Source organism: Cebidichthys violaceus, unplaced genomic scaffold, assembly GCF_023349555.1.
Source record: "Cebidichthys violaceus isolate CVI_PGR_0920_01 unplaced genomic scaffold, fCebVio1.0.p SCAF_26, whole genome shotgun sequence".
Lineage (NCBI taxonomy): Eukaryota > Metazoa > Chordata > Actinopteri > Perciformes > Stichaeidae > Cebidichthys > Cebidichthys violaceus.
Genome location: NW_027176439.1, coordinates 2,231,880 through 2,250,848, shown reverse-complemented (window position 1 = coordinate 2,250,848; position 18,969 = coordinate 2,231,880). Strand labels below are relative to the sequence as shown.

Genomic DNA, 18,969 nt, shown 5'->3' with positions numbered 1-18,969 from the left:
CGTCAAGTATTTATTTCACACAGGAGCGTACAAATTAGGCTTCACCATGTGGTTCATATAGACTATTTATTTGTTGAATAACGAGAAAACATTTTTATCCTGATATATATATATATATATATATATATATATATATAGTTGTATATTGGGATAGAAGATTTTGGCCATATCTCCCGGCCTGAACTACAGGTGCACCAGTTGGACCCAGGATTCAGCTGGTCACACTCACAACATGTTTTAATGAGTTGTTTTGTGGCCGCTTTCATTCACTGGACTCCTTTGAGATCGTTTCCTTTGAGCGGTGGGGGTCGATGCTCTGACGCTCTCCTTGGACCCAGTGATCCTGCTATTTTCACAGCCGGTTAGATGACACTCGGAGGCCGTTTTCAGTTATCCGCTTACCAGGAAAGCCAGCGTGAAATTGGAGCGATTTGGCTGGCATCTGCTCATGTCGCAGCGTGCTTGATGCTGCGACAGCAGTTTGATGAATTCGCTATTTCTGATCTTTGAAGACGCTTTGTTGTCGGAGCTCCATCAGCTCATCAGGCTCAAACCGGTGTTTAAAGTGTCCTTTTGAAATGAAAGGTGCTACAGGTGAGATGTGGCCGAGTGTGAGGGAAGTAACTGTTTTGACAGTTTCGCCAAATACGTCGACGTATTGTGCTGCAGAGATATCTACTATCTATCTATCTAATCTAAGATATCTAATCTAGTCACGATTAGTTTGATCAATATTGAGATCATTGTTTTGTTATCATTCTTTATCCTGATTATTCGTTGATTTTTATCGACAAACTATTTAAATGTAAGGCTGTAAGGCCGGTGTGCATTAACGTGACAGCTCACGAAACGCGAAGCCAAAAAACATCTGGATCGCCCCCTGGTGGCTGGCTGTCTGTTTAGGGAAGCGCTTGATTTAACATGCAATAGATCACGTATTTTAAATGTCAACATCTCAGTCGATAATGTTCATTTCATTGTAGGAAGCCAAAAATCATGTTCACGAGTTCATGTTCGATGAATTGTGCGGCCCGAGTGTTTTGACAGTTTGTTCATTGGATTGAATTCAAAGTGGCAGAAATGAGAAAATGACATTCAGCTCACAGAGTAGATTTCATGCATACCCCCCCCCCCCCCCCCCCCTTTAAATGTGCATTTCCGTATCATTTCATACATTATGTTACATTATATAGGCCAATCCCGCTGCGTCACTACACGGCAGAAACAGATAAAAGGATTACCGCTCTGATTTTAATGCAAAAAAAAAATGCTTCTTTTTGTTGCTGTAATACACTTGGTACTTGTTGGCCATTTTCCCATAAATTAACATATTTTTGCTGTCAGATGTGTTAGCATTTATAATTAGAAATATAAAGATCTGCATCCTCAGAGGAGAAAATTCGCCCTATATGTTAACGCATTTGAATTTGAACAAACAAATGCAAAAAAAAAATAAAAAAATGTTTCCCCTCACCCAGGTTCATTCTGGCAATACAATATGTGTCCTTTCTCCTAATGAGGTTTGGGGAGTGCGAGTGTGGATATTGAAGGCGTCACAGCAGACACAGTAGATTTCCACTCCGGGCTGATGGCGAGTCGCCTGCCTCTGTGCCATTTTTAGCCTGCGGCCGCTCTGGCTGGCCTCGGTGCCACCTTTGCTGCTCGGTGCCACGTGTGGGCAGACGCTGGCTGGGGGCCACTCCCATCTCCTGGGCTGCACGGTGGGGCTCCCATGGGACTGGGCTATGGGGCGAGGTGGAGGACGGAGGGAAGGGGGGGGGGGGGGGGGGGGGGTGGTGCTGGCCTCTGACTGAAGCACACTAGCGGTCTTAAGGAGCGCTGCTGAGGGGAAGTCCTGTGCGTTTGAAGTAGGTACCTTAGAAAGCCTGTTTACTCGGGGTGGGGGGGTGGGGTTGGGGGGGTCCGCTGCACAAGAATGCCTGTGTCATGACGGGAGCGGCGGAGAGGAGGAATGCACTCCACAATCCCAACACTGTAGGAGCCTGGGCCACAGCTGAGGTGGCAGCCATTTCTTCTTATTTATTTTAGCTCCCGCTCCACTCAATCACCGGCCCTGTCTGCGGCCCTCAGCATCCTTGGAAAAAAAAAAAGAAGAAGAAAAATGGCCTGCGCTTTTATTTATGGCTTGAGATTTCCAAGTATTTACCAGAGCAGTATCTTCACCCGATGCGGATGAAATATAGGATTGTTATTATTTAATTTGTATTTGTTTTGGTTTAATCATTTATTTATTCAGGGGAAGCTCAGCAGAGCACGGAGCAGCTTCTGCCTCGCCTGGCTTCACATTCAGACAGTTCATATTCATGGCATTTCAGTGGAATCGTAGTTCACACTAAATATGTTCCGGGTGGTTTGCAAGAGAGTTCTTCGGTTAATTTGACCAGGTGAGACGCCTGGAAATCTCAACATTCTCCCAAGAACGCTGCACTTTGGGTCCACCGATACGCGCGCTTGAATGGTTTTTGAAAGTGGCTTCATCTGACGAATGATTTTAACTGGCCTGAACGCCAGAGAAGGGTAATGCTGAGCGCCGACACGTCCGTCACGTTTTGGCCAGAAACCGCCGCCGCTGGGAGCAAATTTGTTTTGACTCACCCCGCTGCCAAAACACGGCAGGACGAGAGCTCACCAAAGCGTCTTTAACACATAAGCTGCTTGTGATTCCGTGTGCCCTTTGTTTGTAAGTGGGCTCCCTGAACCTACGTGAACCCATTTCTTTTCAAGGCCTGTAATGTCTCTCTTGGGGACTACAGGCGGAGGTTTATGGACATAGACAAATGAAAGATGACCTCTCTTGCCTTCAGTATATTTTTAGTTTGAATAAAGATGGGCTCGTCTTAAATGCAAAAAAAAATTCCCCAGCACTCCCGTCACACACACACAACTAGAGAGTCTGCAAAAATGATTTACTGTTGTCGCACAGCGTTTACTGTGCTGCACAAAGCCTCTACCATCATCAGTCAAACATTTTAGCTGTAGCCGATAAATGTCGGCAGCTTTGTTAGCAATTTGATTTTAAAGTCAATTTCACTGTTTGACACGTTACATATTCATACGTAAATTAGGTTTTGTTTGTTGGCGAAACAGCAAGCAAACAGAACATTGACGTATTTTGCTTTGCTGATGGAAATATTAATGATGTTCAGATTGCAGTGTTTCTGTCAATAAAGACTTTCAGAGTTTGTTAAACTGTAGGTTACAATAAGTGGTAAATTTGTGCTGGAGTGAAGTTTGTAATCATAGAGAATAAACTGTTTCAAACAGCCTTGAGTGCACCGAGAGTTCAGACTTTTCATTATCTCCAGCAGGCTCAAGCCTGAGGGGAGATCATGCGTTCGGTTGTGTGTGTGTGTGTGTGTGTCTGTCTGTCCACGGCTAATCTCGCATACTACTGGACCCATCAGTCTAATTATTTCTGTGCTCATTAATGACAGACTGTTTGCTCAATGGCCTCTTGTGGTTACAGCGATTCAAAACCTATTTCCTTGTTTTCTATTTGTCGTTGAGTGCTGACTCCTCCCTCTTAAACGGCGGGTAGGAGCGATCAAACACTGCTTCAGTAGCAAAAGGCATGTCCGGCAGTCATCTAGGCTAAGAGCAAGACTTAGCGAGTCTGTGTCAGGCCACATTTTTGGCCTTTAATTACATCGCGATATGTTACAATCCACTGAAGTTAGGCACGATACGAGATGAATAAGTCCTTGTTTTTTATATCTTCGGCGCAATTTTGAGGGTAAGGGAGTCAAGAGGGACCATGTAGTGAGATTCAACTCAGGGAGAAGCACCTGGAGGAGAGAGAGGGCACTTTTCTAGTTTCATTTTGAGATTGCGTCAAACGCGATCAAAATTGACCAAAATGATCAAACTAAAAAAAGAAAATGCGGTTGACACCAAACGAAACAAACAGAAGCAGACAGCCTTACTGTTGGCCTGAAGCTCCAGCAAATTAAAACGGTCTCTGATGATTCATTCACATGCCAAGAAGTTCCCCACCGAGTTTTCATCCCGCAACCGTCCTGCTGGCTTTTTACGACCAGCCAAGCTGCTGACACCCGAAGGATTCGGCAGTTCCCCGTCATTACTGTGGAAAATTGAATCTCCTGTGCGTCCCACTGTAAAGCAAAGTGTAAAGTAAGGGATATCTGTGGCCACTTGATTGGCTCTCAGAGAAGGATTACCGAGGTGAAGGATTTCATATCAGCAGTCAGAGGTTTGACACCTCAGCCTTCAGTGGAAAGCTAAGCGGTATTAGTGGGGAAGGTTATATACGTGTTCCTTCAAAAACGGGTATCTGTAGATTGTAAAAATGGCTAAAAATGACGACATATCATGTATTCTCTTTGTGCTATTGCAGGCAGTGAATTGCAATGGCTTTTGTAAAAAAAAAAAAAAAATTGCCACAGTTTCAATGATTTGAGAAGTTAAGTATCTTATGAGCTGCTTTTTTTTCTACACTGTAGCAGAGCTGTTACTCAAAACTCAAACTCAAGATATTTCAAGCATCGTGAGCTCAGAGTCTTGAGGGTTTTTCCGCTTGTTTCCCCGACAAAGCAGCTCATGGCTTCATTCAGAGCCACTAGTGAACCACATGTCAGAGACATTAGCTGTGTTTGTGTGCACAGTGCAGTACGTCGCACATTTATGAAATACATACTATCATCTACTAAAGGGCTTGGTTCTGAATGCACACTAAAAAGCGAATGATAGAAATTTTAATTACCATACGAGTGGCTTTGTGCCACTCTGGCTGAATGAAAAATACATTCAGAATGTTCTAAATGTTTCATTGATATTTTTTTGATAAAGTTCACGGCCTTAATCGTGTATAAAGAGCTTCTTTTTCCAGTTGGAATCAACTTATAATATGTACTAATAGAATAAAAATGACTGTCAAACAGTTATTTCACTAACAAAATAAAAAATGTATATATATATAAACTAGCAAGTGTTGTTTGGCCAATTTAGGTGTATTATACTAAAGTGTATTATCCTTTTTAGATTAGATTTTTGTAATCAACTTTCAGGCTTCAATTTAGGATGATTTTCAATATTGATTGTCTTTTTAAATAATTCATGAATTATTTAGTCAATAAAAAAATCACAGTTTTCCAGAGCCCAAAATGTCATCTTCAGATTGCTAAATATGTTCAACCAACAGTCCAAAATGTTTACAATAACGATGCAATGAGACCGAGAAATGCATTTATTTCAAAAGCTGGACCTGGTATTTTGGCGAGTGGTAGAGTGGATTGTTTGCAGTCATCAATAATATATATATATAAACACCTTTGCCACACACTGAGGAATTCCGGTATCCTCATTAATATTGATTCAACCCTCTTGTCAGCTTCAGTACTGGACCAACGTGTCCATTTATAGCAGCTGTTGTCCACAGAAACGTGCGTGTTGTTTAGATAACTGCATACCGTTTGTTCAGTATGATTAAATGTGTTTGTTTAAAGATTTCTTCGTCTTGTTAACACTTCCATGTCCGCTGTCTCGGTCCCTGTCCAGAACCAGAGCTGGACGTACCCGGGACCCTGGACTCTGTAGCCCGGCAGGTCAATGAGACCGTCCGCCGCCGTCGTGATGCCGGGGAGGACGACTACAACATTGAAATCCTGCTGGGGGTTGACGACTCGGTGGTTCGGTTTCACGGCAAGGAGCACGTGCAGAACTACCTCCTCACTCTCATGAATATCGTAAGTCTCAGACACTTGTGTTTGTCACTAGTTCTAACTCTTGTGTTGCAGTATATTGCTCTTTGAACATTTTTTTTTGATTTTATTTGGCATGAGTGTGGGAATCCATCTATAGATCCCTACTTCCTGTTTGGCATCTGTTCCACTGTCTTTCTCCTCGAGCATTTTCTTTGAGGAGTTGAAACCTTTATTTTCAACAATTATGTTCTTAGCATACAGAAAAATGTGCTCCCATGAAAGTATACCAGCACAGCAACGCAAATACTTACGTCATCATAACTTGGTTTCCTCCATATATGCATGACATCCACCAACACTCTTCTTATGCTCTTTTTTTATACCTCATTCACAAGAATGGGTCAGATGTGAGGTCACAGTGACGCTGACCTTTAACCAGGCGGCAACCTCCGGTTCTGAAAAGTAAAGCTAATGCTACTGCTTTACTTTAAGTGTCTTAAACTTGCGTTCTTTCTAATGGCCATCAGGGGGAGACTCCTCCAGTGTCAAAAAGAAGTCTCTCTTGATTTATCACCTCAGTAAACATTGTAAACATGAGTTTATGGCCTCAATCTCTAGTTTCAAGTCTTCTTCAATACAGCGTGAAGTTCATTTAGAGTCAAATCGACCATGTATGGTAGAGTATGCTTGTGGGGGGGGGGCTACCTTGTGATTGACAGGTCGCTGCCCTACCAGAGCCGTATATATATATATATATATATATATATATATATATATATATATATATATAGCATCTCTACGTCACTCCTCTGGCTTCCTAATATGGTAACTTCCATTCATTGGTTGCAAAAAGCGAAGATGGCGGCGGCCATAATGCTGAACTCAAGGCTTGAAAACATCAGTCCACAAACCAATAGGTGATGTCATGATGACTACGTCCAATTCTTCTTCTATGCAGTCTTTGCCTTTGACCACCACACTCAAGTCAGTTCATTCCTGAGTCCAGGTTTGAAGAAATTCCCTCCAGGTGTCACAAGTTTAAGATGCCAAATCCCAGCATGGATGTTTCTGTGGTGTTCCTCGGCGTCTTGCTGTCTTAATGTGGTATTTTGGAGAGATTTTGGTCTATTCTTAAACTAACAAAACTGTTTCAATTTGACATCCGTTCTGTGAAGAAACATGGTGTTGACCAAAAATCACTCCCAACAACTTATGACACGCAAGTGAGCATGAAAATGGCCACCATATACTTCCATCAAAATGTTCCCTTTTACACCCTAAACCCTCAACATTTGCTCCGAACCAAAACACAACGGTTATTACAGATTCATGACTAGTAGAGCTAAGCCGACACTGCTGTGCTGCATCTCAAATCAGTCTTCAGGTTTCCAGCTTTCAGATGACGTGCACCTCGACTATGTATCACATACTGTTGACCTGCTATCTCCTCCTTTAAGATCCCCCGCGCCCCCCTGAAAACATGGGTCACTGGGGTTTCCAACATGAAACGGCAACTAAATTGCACTTTTTCAGTTCTCGTGTCTTCTGAGAGCTGGGTCAGTAAGCACTCAGTTCTGTTTCCCAGGGCCAGAAGCAATACAGAGGAGGTTACACTGCCCTCTACTCTGCCATAACAATCACATGCTGATTGCAGCTGGTCATGATCTGAATATATGCGTTAACAACAGCCTCTTTCTCCTGTGAGTCGTCTGCTGTGGCTCGGTGTCAAATCAACAGCTCTGGGAGCTGCTGCGCTGTTGTCCACACCGGGATACCGAGGAATGATTTCCCCCGTTCAAACACAAAGGAGTGTGCCATTAAATCTGTGCAGGGATCATTTGTCTGTCTTCGATGTAGCTGCACCTCGTCGATGTCGTTGAACCGAGATGCTTTTACTTGGCTTTTTTTTTTTTTTTTTTTTTACAATCGATTCAGACGCTCATGTAGTTCGGGAGTCGCAGATTAGAAGTTGTCGACGGAGAAAAGGCCTCTCCCGTGGGGGAAGAGATCGGGCCAACCGCTCGCTGCGTGGCGAGGCCTTCAATGAGACGCTTCACAGATATAGAAGCAGGCAGAAAACTTTCATCCCACTGGTTGTTTGTTTTTTTTCATGCTTTCTGGAGAGAACTATGGAAGCTGCTGTTCCTGCTGGTGATCAAAGGGGATGTGGTTGGAGATGAATAGCGTTTCTTTATACCGTTGGTGACATGTTGTGGGGGAGAAGAATTCGAGCATTTAAAGCAGAATTAAAGCAGCCAACCTGCAGACATCACTGGATGCGTATCAGACGGTGTGCTCCCATTGATTTCTATCAGGGTGATATCGAGTGTGTCGCAGCACCAGCTGTAGTCCTGATTACTTGTCATGCGTTTCCTGCGAAGGCACCGTCCCAGAAATATATGTTTTCTTAAAAAAGCCTTTTCAGCCATCACTGCTGAAAGATAATCCTTTCAAATGCATATGCTCGGAAGCATTGATTCTGTAATGCTGTTTACGCTCTTCCTCCGCAGTCCTTTTTCCCTCTTCCCAGCATTGTGCTCTTCTGAGAATGTGAGAAAACACAGGATTGTTTTCATGTATCGAGCATAAGAATTGTATCTCTGTGTTGAGTTTTGAAGGATGTCAGTTCATTTGAGTGTCGATAGAAGCTAACCAGAGCCTCGTCAGTAATGCGCTCCTTGGGTTAAACAGTTCGTCTGTGAAGAAGAACGAGTCAATTGAACTCTGAGACACATCATGATCTCATTACTTTATTACTATACAACTTATGATATCTGTTCATTAGTTACCACAGAAGCCCATTTCTAAAATAAAGAAAACACTGAATGAAAAGTAAAAAAATACTGGTGTAACAATCGTAGTAAATGATAATGAATTATTATTCATATTATTATTAAATATCAAAATTCAGATGTTATGTTTTGTTTTCCTACGTTCAACTCCAAACATCAGCTTGCTATATCTTTGTATTTACTAAATAGTTTATAACTTAGACTCACCATTTCATAATTTAGTCAAACATTTGACTTAAAGTAGTACCTCATAATTCATATTAAGAATTAGATTTTATTTCATTTCTACATCTCCGTCTCCCAGTGTTTCCTGATATCTCTCTTCTGTCACTATCTACCGTAATAAAGGCCGCTCAACTAACGCTCATGCAATTATGTCGACTTGATTAGTTGATTTATCATCAGATCTGTATAACGTGCTTACGTAACTTCAAATAAGTCAACATTTATTGGTTTCACAAGGGACACGAACGGCGCTCTCCTGAGTTAAAGTCCTTTGTTTGTTTCTTCCATCCTTCCACCTCGACTCCTGTGCTGCTGTGTATTTGACGCTCTGGGAATGAGACTGGGTTGCTTACAGTATACTGTATATATACAGAAGACATATATCCATAATTCAGAGAAAGAATGTGTTGGAGTGCATCCCTCTCTCACACTCTCTCTCTCATTGTGTTGCCATGGTCTCCAGTGATGAATGTGTGAGGTTATTTATGCTGTTTCCCAGCAGAGGGAACAGCTCTTACCTCTGAACACTGCAGACTGTGATTGACAACAGTGTCCAGTGTGCTGCTCATCTGGACCTGTCTCTCTCTCTCTCTCTCTCTCTCTCTCTCTCTCTCTCTCTCTCTCTCTTCCTTGCCTTTCACCTCTCCGCTCTCCTGTTCCCTTCCATCCCTCCATCTTCTTCATTATCATTCTTCCCCTCCCCTTTTGTTTCCTTTTCCTCGCCTCTCCTCTCATTTTCTTATTTGCCTCCTATCATTCCTCTCCTCTTTTTTCTTCTCTTTCTCTCCTCTCACCCTCACCCACTCATTTTAACATTTGCCTCCTATCATTCCTCCCCTCGGTTTTCTTTTCTCTTCTTCTCTTTCTCTCCTCTCATCCTCGCCCACTCATTTTCCCGCCCGCCTCCTATCCTTCCTCTCCTCTCCTTTTGAATCCTCCTCCCCTCTCCCCTCTCCCCTCTCCTCTCCTATCCCTTTTCTTCTCTTTCCTTCTGTTTGATTCCTCCTTCTCATCAACAAAGAGCCTCTGCTTATGTATCCTCACTGTTCTCCAGAGGACCGTAACTCATTGTAACATATAATGAGCATGTATTCATGTACTGTACGGTGTTAATGCGTGTTTGTTTTGTGTGTATGTGCATCTCCATTGGTGTCACTGTCAACAATGGGATCAACACCAATGCAGTTTTCATGGACGCACACTGTATTAATCGGTTTAATCTCGCTCCAGCTTTACGTCTGGTCCCCAACCTGCTCCAGTAAATGAGATAAGAATCAAGTCTTTAATGAGACTCCATTAGCGAGTGCAGCACAGGCTTCTAATGTTCTAACTCTGGATTTCTGGGAGAATTTGTCTTCATAAAATCAATCCGCAGGAACTCCCCTCTGCATTTTTTTTTCTCTCTCATACCATGCATAGCTGCTTTGTTCTGCTGTACTCTGCAATCCAATTTAGTTCAATGCATGCGTCATTATATTCTTTGATATTCACAAATTATGGGAAATTAGTGGTACGAGCTCAAACACTCACATATTTGAGACTATGTCGAATTTAGATTTTAGAAGCTTCTTTTTTTTCATCACAATTTATGCCTTTTATTTTTTGGTCATTTTCCCCTCAGTTGTCTCAAACCATTTCTCTTGTTGGATCTTTTTTTCACTTAAGTAAAGTGAAGATCGTGCCGGCTGCTGGTGGATCAGTTTCAGTCATAAGTGTACACATGGACAGACACGCACAGGAATAAAATTGCTTCAGCCGGTGGCGTCAGCTTTCCCTCTCGAGCCGCCAAAGGTCAATATCATTTCTCATGAAAGCCTCGGACACAAGCCATTACGCAGTGACTCACTCAGCGGCAAATGCTCCAATGAGAGGCTACGTGACGCCCAATCAGCTCTCTCCAGAAATGTTGCCTCTATGCAACATCAGCGTGTCAGCAGACAAGATATTAAAAGGCGGTGAAAAGTTTGAAGTTGTCAAACTGATAATCTGAATTTCTGCTATCAGAATAAGATGGCAATAAGAAGAAAAAGATACAATCTGTGTTCTATCTATGATTTGAATTGGTTGAAATCATCAAAGTCAAACTCCACTTGATCAAAAATAAAAAGAAACATCAATAGCAAAATAGTAGAAACCGTCCGTGTCATCAAGAAAAGCTGAACGCAGCGGTTATAAATTACAGGGTTTCACTGATGAGTCCTCTTAATGGGACATAAAGTCATGCATGACTTTTATGGACCTCTGTAGGTGACATGTGGGTACTGCAACAACATTTACATTGAAATATATGCTCACTTATCTGTTTAATACCTGTGCAATTTAATTTGACAGCTATTATTTTTTTTGTTTTTATTCTATTTGGTTGTTTTTAAGACTGCAATTTGGATTGGACTGCAATATATTACATTGAAAGGTGTTTTTCAGCTCTTTAACGGAGTATAGTCCAACACCAGGACTCACTCCGGGCTCAAATATTACTATGGCGTTGAATCAAAACGTCTCCTGTGACAAAGTGTCACCATAAACCAAACATTCCAGGCGTCACAAAGGTAGAATTTATAGCGCTGTTGTTGCTTTTTGATTGTATTATCATCATGTCATTCCCAGACCGTGGCCATGAATCTGCTGCTGTAACAGCCTCCACTCTTCTGGGTGTAGACTTTCCATCATATGTTGGAACCCGGTTGCAGGGATTTTTTTTTTTCTCTCCCACTCAGCCACAACAGTATTAGTGAGGTCCAGAGGCTGATGCTGGTTGATCAGACTTGGCTCGCCATCGGCGTTCCACTTCATCCCAAAGGTGTTGGAAGGGTTTGAGGTCTGGCCTCTGTGCGAGCAAGTCGAGTTCTTCAACACCAAGCTGAGAATCCATTTCTTCATAGATGTGAATTCTTGCACCGGGGCGTCGCCATGTTATAACAGGAACAAGTGACAAACCGTTGCCACAAAGTTGGAAGCTCACTGCTGTCTACAATCTTATTGAATGCTTAGCATTATTATTTCCACCAAACCACTAAAAGCCAAAAGTAGACTAAAGCATTTTGTACTTCTTCAGTAGCTTTATAGGATGACTATGATCCATTTAGAGCTGCAATGATTAGTCGAGTAATTGATTAGAAGAGCGATAGAATAATAATTACCAACTATTTTGATAATAGATTAATCACCAATCGCAAGTTGTTTTTCATGCAAAAATGGCAGAAAATGCTGTTTTCAACCTTTCAAATATGGAGATTTCCTGCTTTTCTCTGTTTTATGTCATATTTAACTGAATATTTTGGGGGTTTGGAGGAAACAAGACATTTAAAGTCATCACCTTGGACTTTTTACGAACCATACAATTAATCTAGAAAATGATCGGCAGATTAATCGATAATCAAAATAATTGTTAGTTGTTAGTTGCAGCCCTGGATTATTTATCTAAACTAAATTGAATATAGTGGAAAAAAAAATACTAAACGCATGTTATGTATATTACACTCTGAAAGGGGAACTCAGCCTAGTGAATGAGGAACGAGGCTAGCAGCTACATTAGGCCATGTCCTACTCAACGATCTCCGTCCACACGGCGTTTCTGCATCGTTTTCAAAATAATGTCCGTCCAGACGAACACGCCTGAAAACGATTATCACGTGACTCTTCACGTACACTGGGCATGCGCCGATGTAAACAGGAAGTAGATTGGTTGCTTAGCTACAAAAAATACGACAGAGTAATAAAGTAGTCTTTAGTAATGAAAGGTTGTGTTTGATACTTAAGATCTTCTCTAAAATCTTCCTCTATGAACTCAAACAGACACATTTCTTGGAAAGTTTTAGAAGTTTTATTTTTCAGACTTAACGTCAGTGCTGCAGGTCTCTCTCCCTCTCTCTCTCTCTCTCTGTCTCTCTATCTCTCTCTCTCCCTCTCTCTCTCCCTCTCTCTCTCTCTCTCTCTCTATCTCCCTCTCTCTCTCTCTCTCCCTCTCTCTCTCTGTCTCTCTCTCCCTCTCTCTCTCTCGCTCTCTCTGTCTCTCTCTCTCCCTCTCTCTCTCTCTCTCTCTCTCTCTCTCTCTCTCACACTCACACACACACACATCACATTTACTTTAAAATCAACACTTACACCTTAAAGTTTACTAGATTATTGGTCTATAAATGTGGTCAACACACGTCTCTCACTCGTTTCCTCTCGGTTTCCTTGTTGTCTGTTCTCACTCGTAGCTCTGCTGGTGGCTTAACTATCTGTCCTACTGGAGAGCAATTCCTGCTTTTGTTCCTTTACATTTTATCTGTGGACTTCACAATAGTTGTGCAGAACAAGATAAGCATGAATAAGGACAGGAAAGTCCTCCGTTTTGTGTCCATCGCCCTCCCTAAAGCCGCTAACCGTGACTTCAGGTCTGATGACGCCGCTGGTCACGCCGCTCGCTAATCGCTCCATTAACAGCTGCTTCCTCCGCAGACATGCAGACTTTAACTGGACAACAGCTGCTAGTAAAGAACAACAAGGTCGGCAACACCTGTAATCAGTTGTCCGTGTTAAATGAACCTGGTAGTCGATCGGTAATCAAGGTGGTTGTTTAAGCTTTCCGGTCACGTGATATGGGTGTGACGAATCAGGGAAGGACACGTCATGATGCTAATAAACAATCAAGTAGCGAACGCGGGTCTCTACGCCATCGTTTTCAAACGTATCCGTCTTCGGGAGCGTTTCCGTGTTCGGCGTAGTCTGGACGCTCGGTGTAAACGTAGCTAAACATATGCCTTTTCAAATAGAAACGGAGTAGTGTGGACATGGCCTTAGTCTCCCACCAAATGGTCACCCTCTCCCCAGGAAAAATTGTTGGCATTGTGCGTTTCTGCAAACTATGGATACGTTAAATGTCGACGTTTTTGCTTTCGGTCAGAGCGAGTGAAGTAGTATATAGAGCGACAGTAACGTGGTAATAACGAGTACAGCAAGCGAGATGGGAGGAGTGGTGTGTTGGTCAAACAAACACAGGACTTTCACCCAGGAGAACGTTGTTTGTTGCGGATGTTACGCTTGTTACGTAACGTTGTCATGCTTGTTACTCACGGAAGTCTGCTGAGGGTGATTGTTATTCATTTACGGTACTTACATTGTTACGTCACGGTGTTACGTATTTATTTTAACACAAAACCATGATGTGTAAACTAAGCAATCGCTTCATTTCATTGATCGCTACAAGGCTGATAGACACATAGACGCATATTTTTGGTTCCAAAAACGTCGTCATAAAACACAGCCCGTGGTTTAAAGAGATGCACAATGCCAACACGTTTGGTAGGTTGGGATGTTCCGGCTTTGGAAAAGAAAGAAGAGATTGATTCATTCGTTTTGTTACTGCATTTATCAGTTTAGCTATTTTCAGCATTCAACCTGATCCTCAAAGAAAACCTTTTGTTTCTCTTCTGTAACTTTGGATTTGTAGCTCTATTTACTGATGCCAGTTTTGGAACACGTCAGTCCTGGCAGCCTTCATACAGTTTGACACACACACACACACACATGCAGACTCTTTGTTTCTCCCTGCAGCAACTCGTTTCTACGTAACTCCTCTTGTGTATCGTGGGCAGAAAAGTCAACAAGAGACAAAACCTCGATGCCTGCATCTTAACCGCAATGAAACACTGAAATATAACTGACAAATGTAATGGAATATTCATAAGGGGAACTCCTGCTCTTTGTGCACTTTTGCATTAATGTCTTTTCCACATGTTGAGCAGCTCAGATTAATGCATCACTTCAGACTATCTATGAACAAAAGTTCTAGATTAAAGACAAACCGTCCAACATGAAGACAGCACAAGAGAGGACAACAGAAAAGTACTGTCGTTCTTGATGACTTTACACACAAGACAGTAAGTTTTGAGATTTGAAATTTCAGCTGAGGGAAGCAATCAAGTTAGTGGTATTGATCGGAGCCCCCATCAATCCCCCCCCCCCACCCGCTTCCCTCTAGAGAGATTTATTGTGGCCATTTTCAGCTACGGACCAGTGTACGTGAGCTGGATGGGAGAAAAAAAAATCTGTACAGCAAGAGGAAGTGAGTCCTGGAGTGTAAACATGTGGAAGAAGCTGCTGTGATGTCGAGTTCAGGCTCACGATCGACCTTTTGTAAGCGAGCGGATCAGCGTGTGGGAGAAAGATTCAAATATGATGTAATTTTAGCCGGTATTAGAGCCGCTCTGCCAGTAGATGCGAGGTCCAAGCATCAGCAGCATTCACCGTCTTCTTTTTTTAAATAAAGCACCCAGCTGGTCACAATCAGTCAGATTGTTGCTTCAAAGCGGTGAGCGATGGAATCCGCTGGACGCTCTTCCTCCCCGACTCAACCCCGAGAAGATGATGAGGCCAAAACGGTAATCTGAGGACAATTAAGCACGTGATTACATTATGAATATTTTGCGTCCACCTCCTCCTCTCCCCCCCCCCCCCCCGTGTGGAAAACACTGACATATTGTGTAATGAGGTGGATAAACTCAGTGAGAAATCACTGGCCCAGAGAAGATGAATCCCACTGCGCCGCCGCCTGTCGCTTCAGTCCGAACGCTGCCGGCTGCTGATGAGGCCTCCCTCTCACTCAGGAACGGTGTCGGAGAGCTGGACGAGATCGTGATTTGTTCACTGATGCGGTTGGTGCTCGCTGTACGGTCGATCAGTTAGCGACGAAACAACTGTGATAAAGACGAGGTGACGGGCGATCTCGCGCGCACACACACACACACACACACACACACACACACACACACACACACACACACACACACACCCACACACACACACGTATGTCACGCTGAGCCTGGTAAAGGTCAGCTGTCAATAAAATCCATGTTGTTCTCGTTTACGGTTGTCATGAAAAGCAGGACATCTCTGCACAGTATACAATATGTAGGGGATAATACTGTGGTCATTTGCCAAAGTAAAACAAAATATCAAGACCATTCATTTATGTTTTCCATGCGTTTTGCAACCAAAAGGTTTTTTTCACAAGCCATTCACTCCGTTTCCCTGGTTAACCTGAGGGTTTGCTAATAGCTTCATATATTGTCATTGTACAGGGTTGCACAACGGACTGCAGTCTGTTGTCCCATTTTGCTGCATAAGAAGATACACGCATACAAAAATATATGTACAACTTATTTACAAGGGTGTTGATTTTGTCATTCTAACTCTTGGACAGAAAGCAAAAAAAAAAATCTTTCCCGAAATGTCGAAACTACTCCTTCAACATTCTCCATGTCTATTCAAGACATCAGCTCCTATCAACTCGTATATTAGCTGACCACCATCTTAACATGTAAGTTACCGTATCTAATTCAAATTATTACACCGCTTTGTTTAATACTCTATTCTAATTGGTCGATTAGAGGACAATTTCTAGCAATAAAATCATTTTAAAATACATATTTTGTGTCAAATATTTAATTTCTTTAGAAATTAGCGGTGTATTAAGTAGAATAATGTACATAAAACTAATGTCCAAATTGCACTCACTAAGCAAACTGATCATTATAAAAACATTTAGAGAGCTATGAGTTAACTTAATGGAGCTTAGCAGTGCATCAGGCAGAGAGCGGTTCTATTCATGCTTCACCATCACGACCTCATTCATCAGCCCCTTGGTTACCAGCTGATTAGCAGCGTCCAATCACATTCATGCAGATGAGATTTCTCTGCTTAGATGAGCGTTCATGAGCGTGTTTAAGTTTGTTCTCCCAGCAGAATCCTCATCATTCCTCCTGATACAATACATTATAATATCATTCTCGTCATGGCAGTTTAATCGAAATGCATTTGGATATTTCTTTCTGTGTGAATTTCATAACAAGGTTCAGTGAAAAAAATGAAAGAAAATTGGGAGACGGGCTCATGTGCTGAGCATCTCGAGGTCAATCAAGGAACATGGAGTCATTTAAACCGAGAATCCACCAGTGCAGTCGATATGTCGCAGACACCCGCCGACACACTGAGCGACGCTGATCCGTCAAAGGGAAATTTGATCCCTCTGGCTGATTAAATCCTCACAATAGGTCTGTGGAAGATAATGGTGTCGAGAAAACGAGGTGACTGTCTCTTTACATTACCTCAACAACGGTCTGGATACTAAACACGCTTCCTTCTTTCTCTCCCCGCTCCTCATTTTAAATAATAATATATTCTAACCATGCCCATGAAACGTATCTTCTCTTGTTGTTTATATTTGTCACAAACACCTTAGATAATTCCTGACATGGCAATGCATCTGCACGCGCACACACACACACACACACACACACACACACACACACACACACACACACACGCGCACAAGAGCTTTGATCCTGTGTCTAAATCTTTGACTTTTTTTCAGAACTCCCCCGGGCTTAAATCGAGTCGGGTTCGCTTTTATTTTCAGTTGAGCAGGAATGCTTCGTGCCATAATCACCAGCATACTTTTATGCATGATTTGAATATCGACATTTGACTGTTACCTCATTGATTTTTCGCTGCCGTTCAAAAGTCACGTCTCTGACAGTGGTTGCCTAGAACAGAGTCCAGACTCCCGTCTCTCATTAACCCTTTAAACTCGGGGCGGTTTTTTTTTGGATTTTTTTGCACCTGTCACATTTTACATTCTGTGGCCTCGTTTTTTTGACTACAATATAAAAGTCCTGCGTTTTTATGGAAAGAAAACAATCATGGCTAAAAGTAGAGAGACCTCAAACTGATGCTCAGCATTTTTGTCACATGACCGTTTGTCTCAGCTGAGTCCATCACATCTTCCCAGTTGTGCTGAAGAGCCAAGAATAAAAAAAAAATGTTTACAGGATCTGAAAAAAAATGGAATAAAAGTGTTTTTGGTGAAATATCACAATCGTAAGCTTGAATTTGGTTGCCTTGTTCTGAGGGGAGCGTTTGTTACGTGTGATGAGGGCCGTGGGAAAGATACAAATTCAACTATAATGTCCTTTTTCACGGCTTCTTGCTGTGAGAAACGGTGTATTGTTGGCAATTATGTGGAACATACACCAGCAGCGAGCAGATTTCTTTTCAAATCACTGCAGTGATGTATTGATTTCATTATTCGGCTCTTTATTTACGTTATCTGTATGTTGCCACTCATTGTGCAACCACTGAGAAACTGTCCAGCGTCAGTGGAAGGACTTTGATAGCTGATAGTTAAAGTCTTGCCTTTATTTGATAGATGTGAGTTGCCTGCCGTGGCGAGGACATTGCTCCACTTTATCTCTCCCCCCTGAGTTGCGGTTGCCAATATCTGGAGAGGTTACGGTCATAATCTCTCTCGTGTCGAGACTCTGTGGGTTATAGCAGGGTCACAGCTCTAACGTATGCATATCAAACCAAAAGCTCCTTCTTTTTAGATGCTAACTAAAACTTCTCCTCTTGTTTTCCTTTTACTGGTGTAATGTGAGGAGGCTCCTTCAGGAAGCCACAAATTAGCGGTTACACAGACCTCTGATTACAGTCATTCATGGAGTGATTTCTTAAGAATGGGTTGTTTCTTTTCTTGCTCACTTCCTCTGATGAGAGGAAAGTAGAAGCCCAGAATTATCGAGATGGGGGGGGGGGGCGCAACTTGTCAATGACGCAGATGCCTAAAAATAAATGCTGTTTGTGCGAGCCGCTGACCTTGAGTGATTCATCTTTATCTTCTTCTGCTTCTCAGGTGAACGAGATTTACCACGACGAGTCGCTGGGAGTCCACATCAACGTGGTCCTGGTGAGGATGATCATGCTGGGCTACGCCAAGGTGAGTTTCACAAATTAGCCTCCTCCGGTGAGAGACGATTGGTGTGTGGGACAAGACCGTTCTGTGGCTGAGCGAGAGAAAGATGCTCCTCCACCCTTTTACAGGGCTGCAGCAATTCTTTTCATCATGCATTAATCTACAAATCATTTAAACCAGAAAATGGAAAAAGGAATTGCCATCACATTTCCCCAGAGCCGGAGGTCCTTTGCCCTTCACCATGCATGTCGGTACACGGCTGCTGCAGTATAGAGCCGGTAAACGCACTTCAAACAAAAGTAAAAGCCTTTTACTGTTCAGTTATAATGCAGTATTGATAAAGACACAACAGCTCCTAACAAAGGGTTACAAAGCAGCAACAGGATGCAATATGGAAAGACAGAGTTGGACATAAGACGTCAGTAATAACTTTTTGACAGTGACTAGAAAACTAAAAGGGAAAATAGAAATGCCAGAAAGAATCTCCAGTAGAAGAATAATAGCGTCCCTATCGGAAGAACAACACAGTGACTCTTCT

The 18,969-nt window shown here is 42.5% G+C and overlaps 1 protein-coding gene across 1 annotated transcript in view; it reads left to right on the top strand.

Annotated features, from left to right (window-relative positions):
• adamts3 (ADAM metallopeptidase with thrombospondin type 1 motif, 3) overlaps nt 1–18,969 on the top strand; it is a 135,581-nt gene that overhangs the window by 53,529 nt on the left and 63,083 nt on the right. Inside the window, exons 5-6 of the mRNA XM_068720918.1 lie at nt 5,536–5,723; nt 18,372–18,455. Of these exons, the coding sequence (XP_068577019.1) occupies nt 5,536–5,723; nt 18,372–18,455 (272 nt within the window). The remainder of the gene's footprint in view (nt 1–5,535; nt 5,724–18,371; nt 18,456–18,969) is intronic.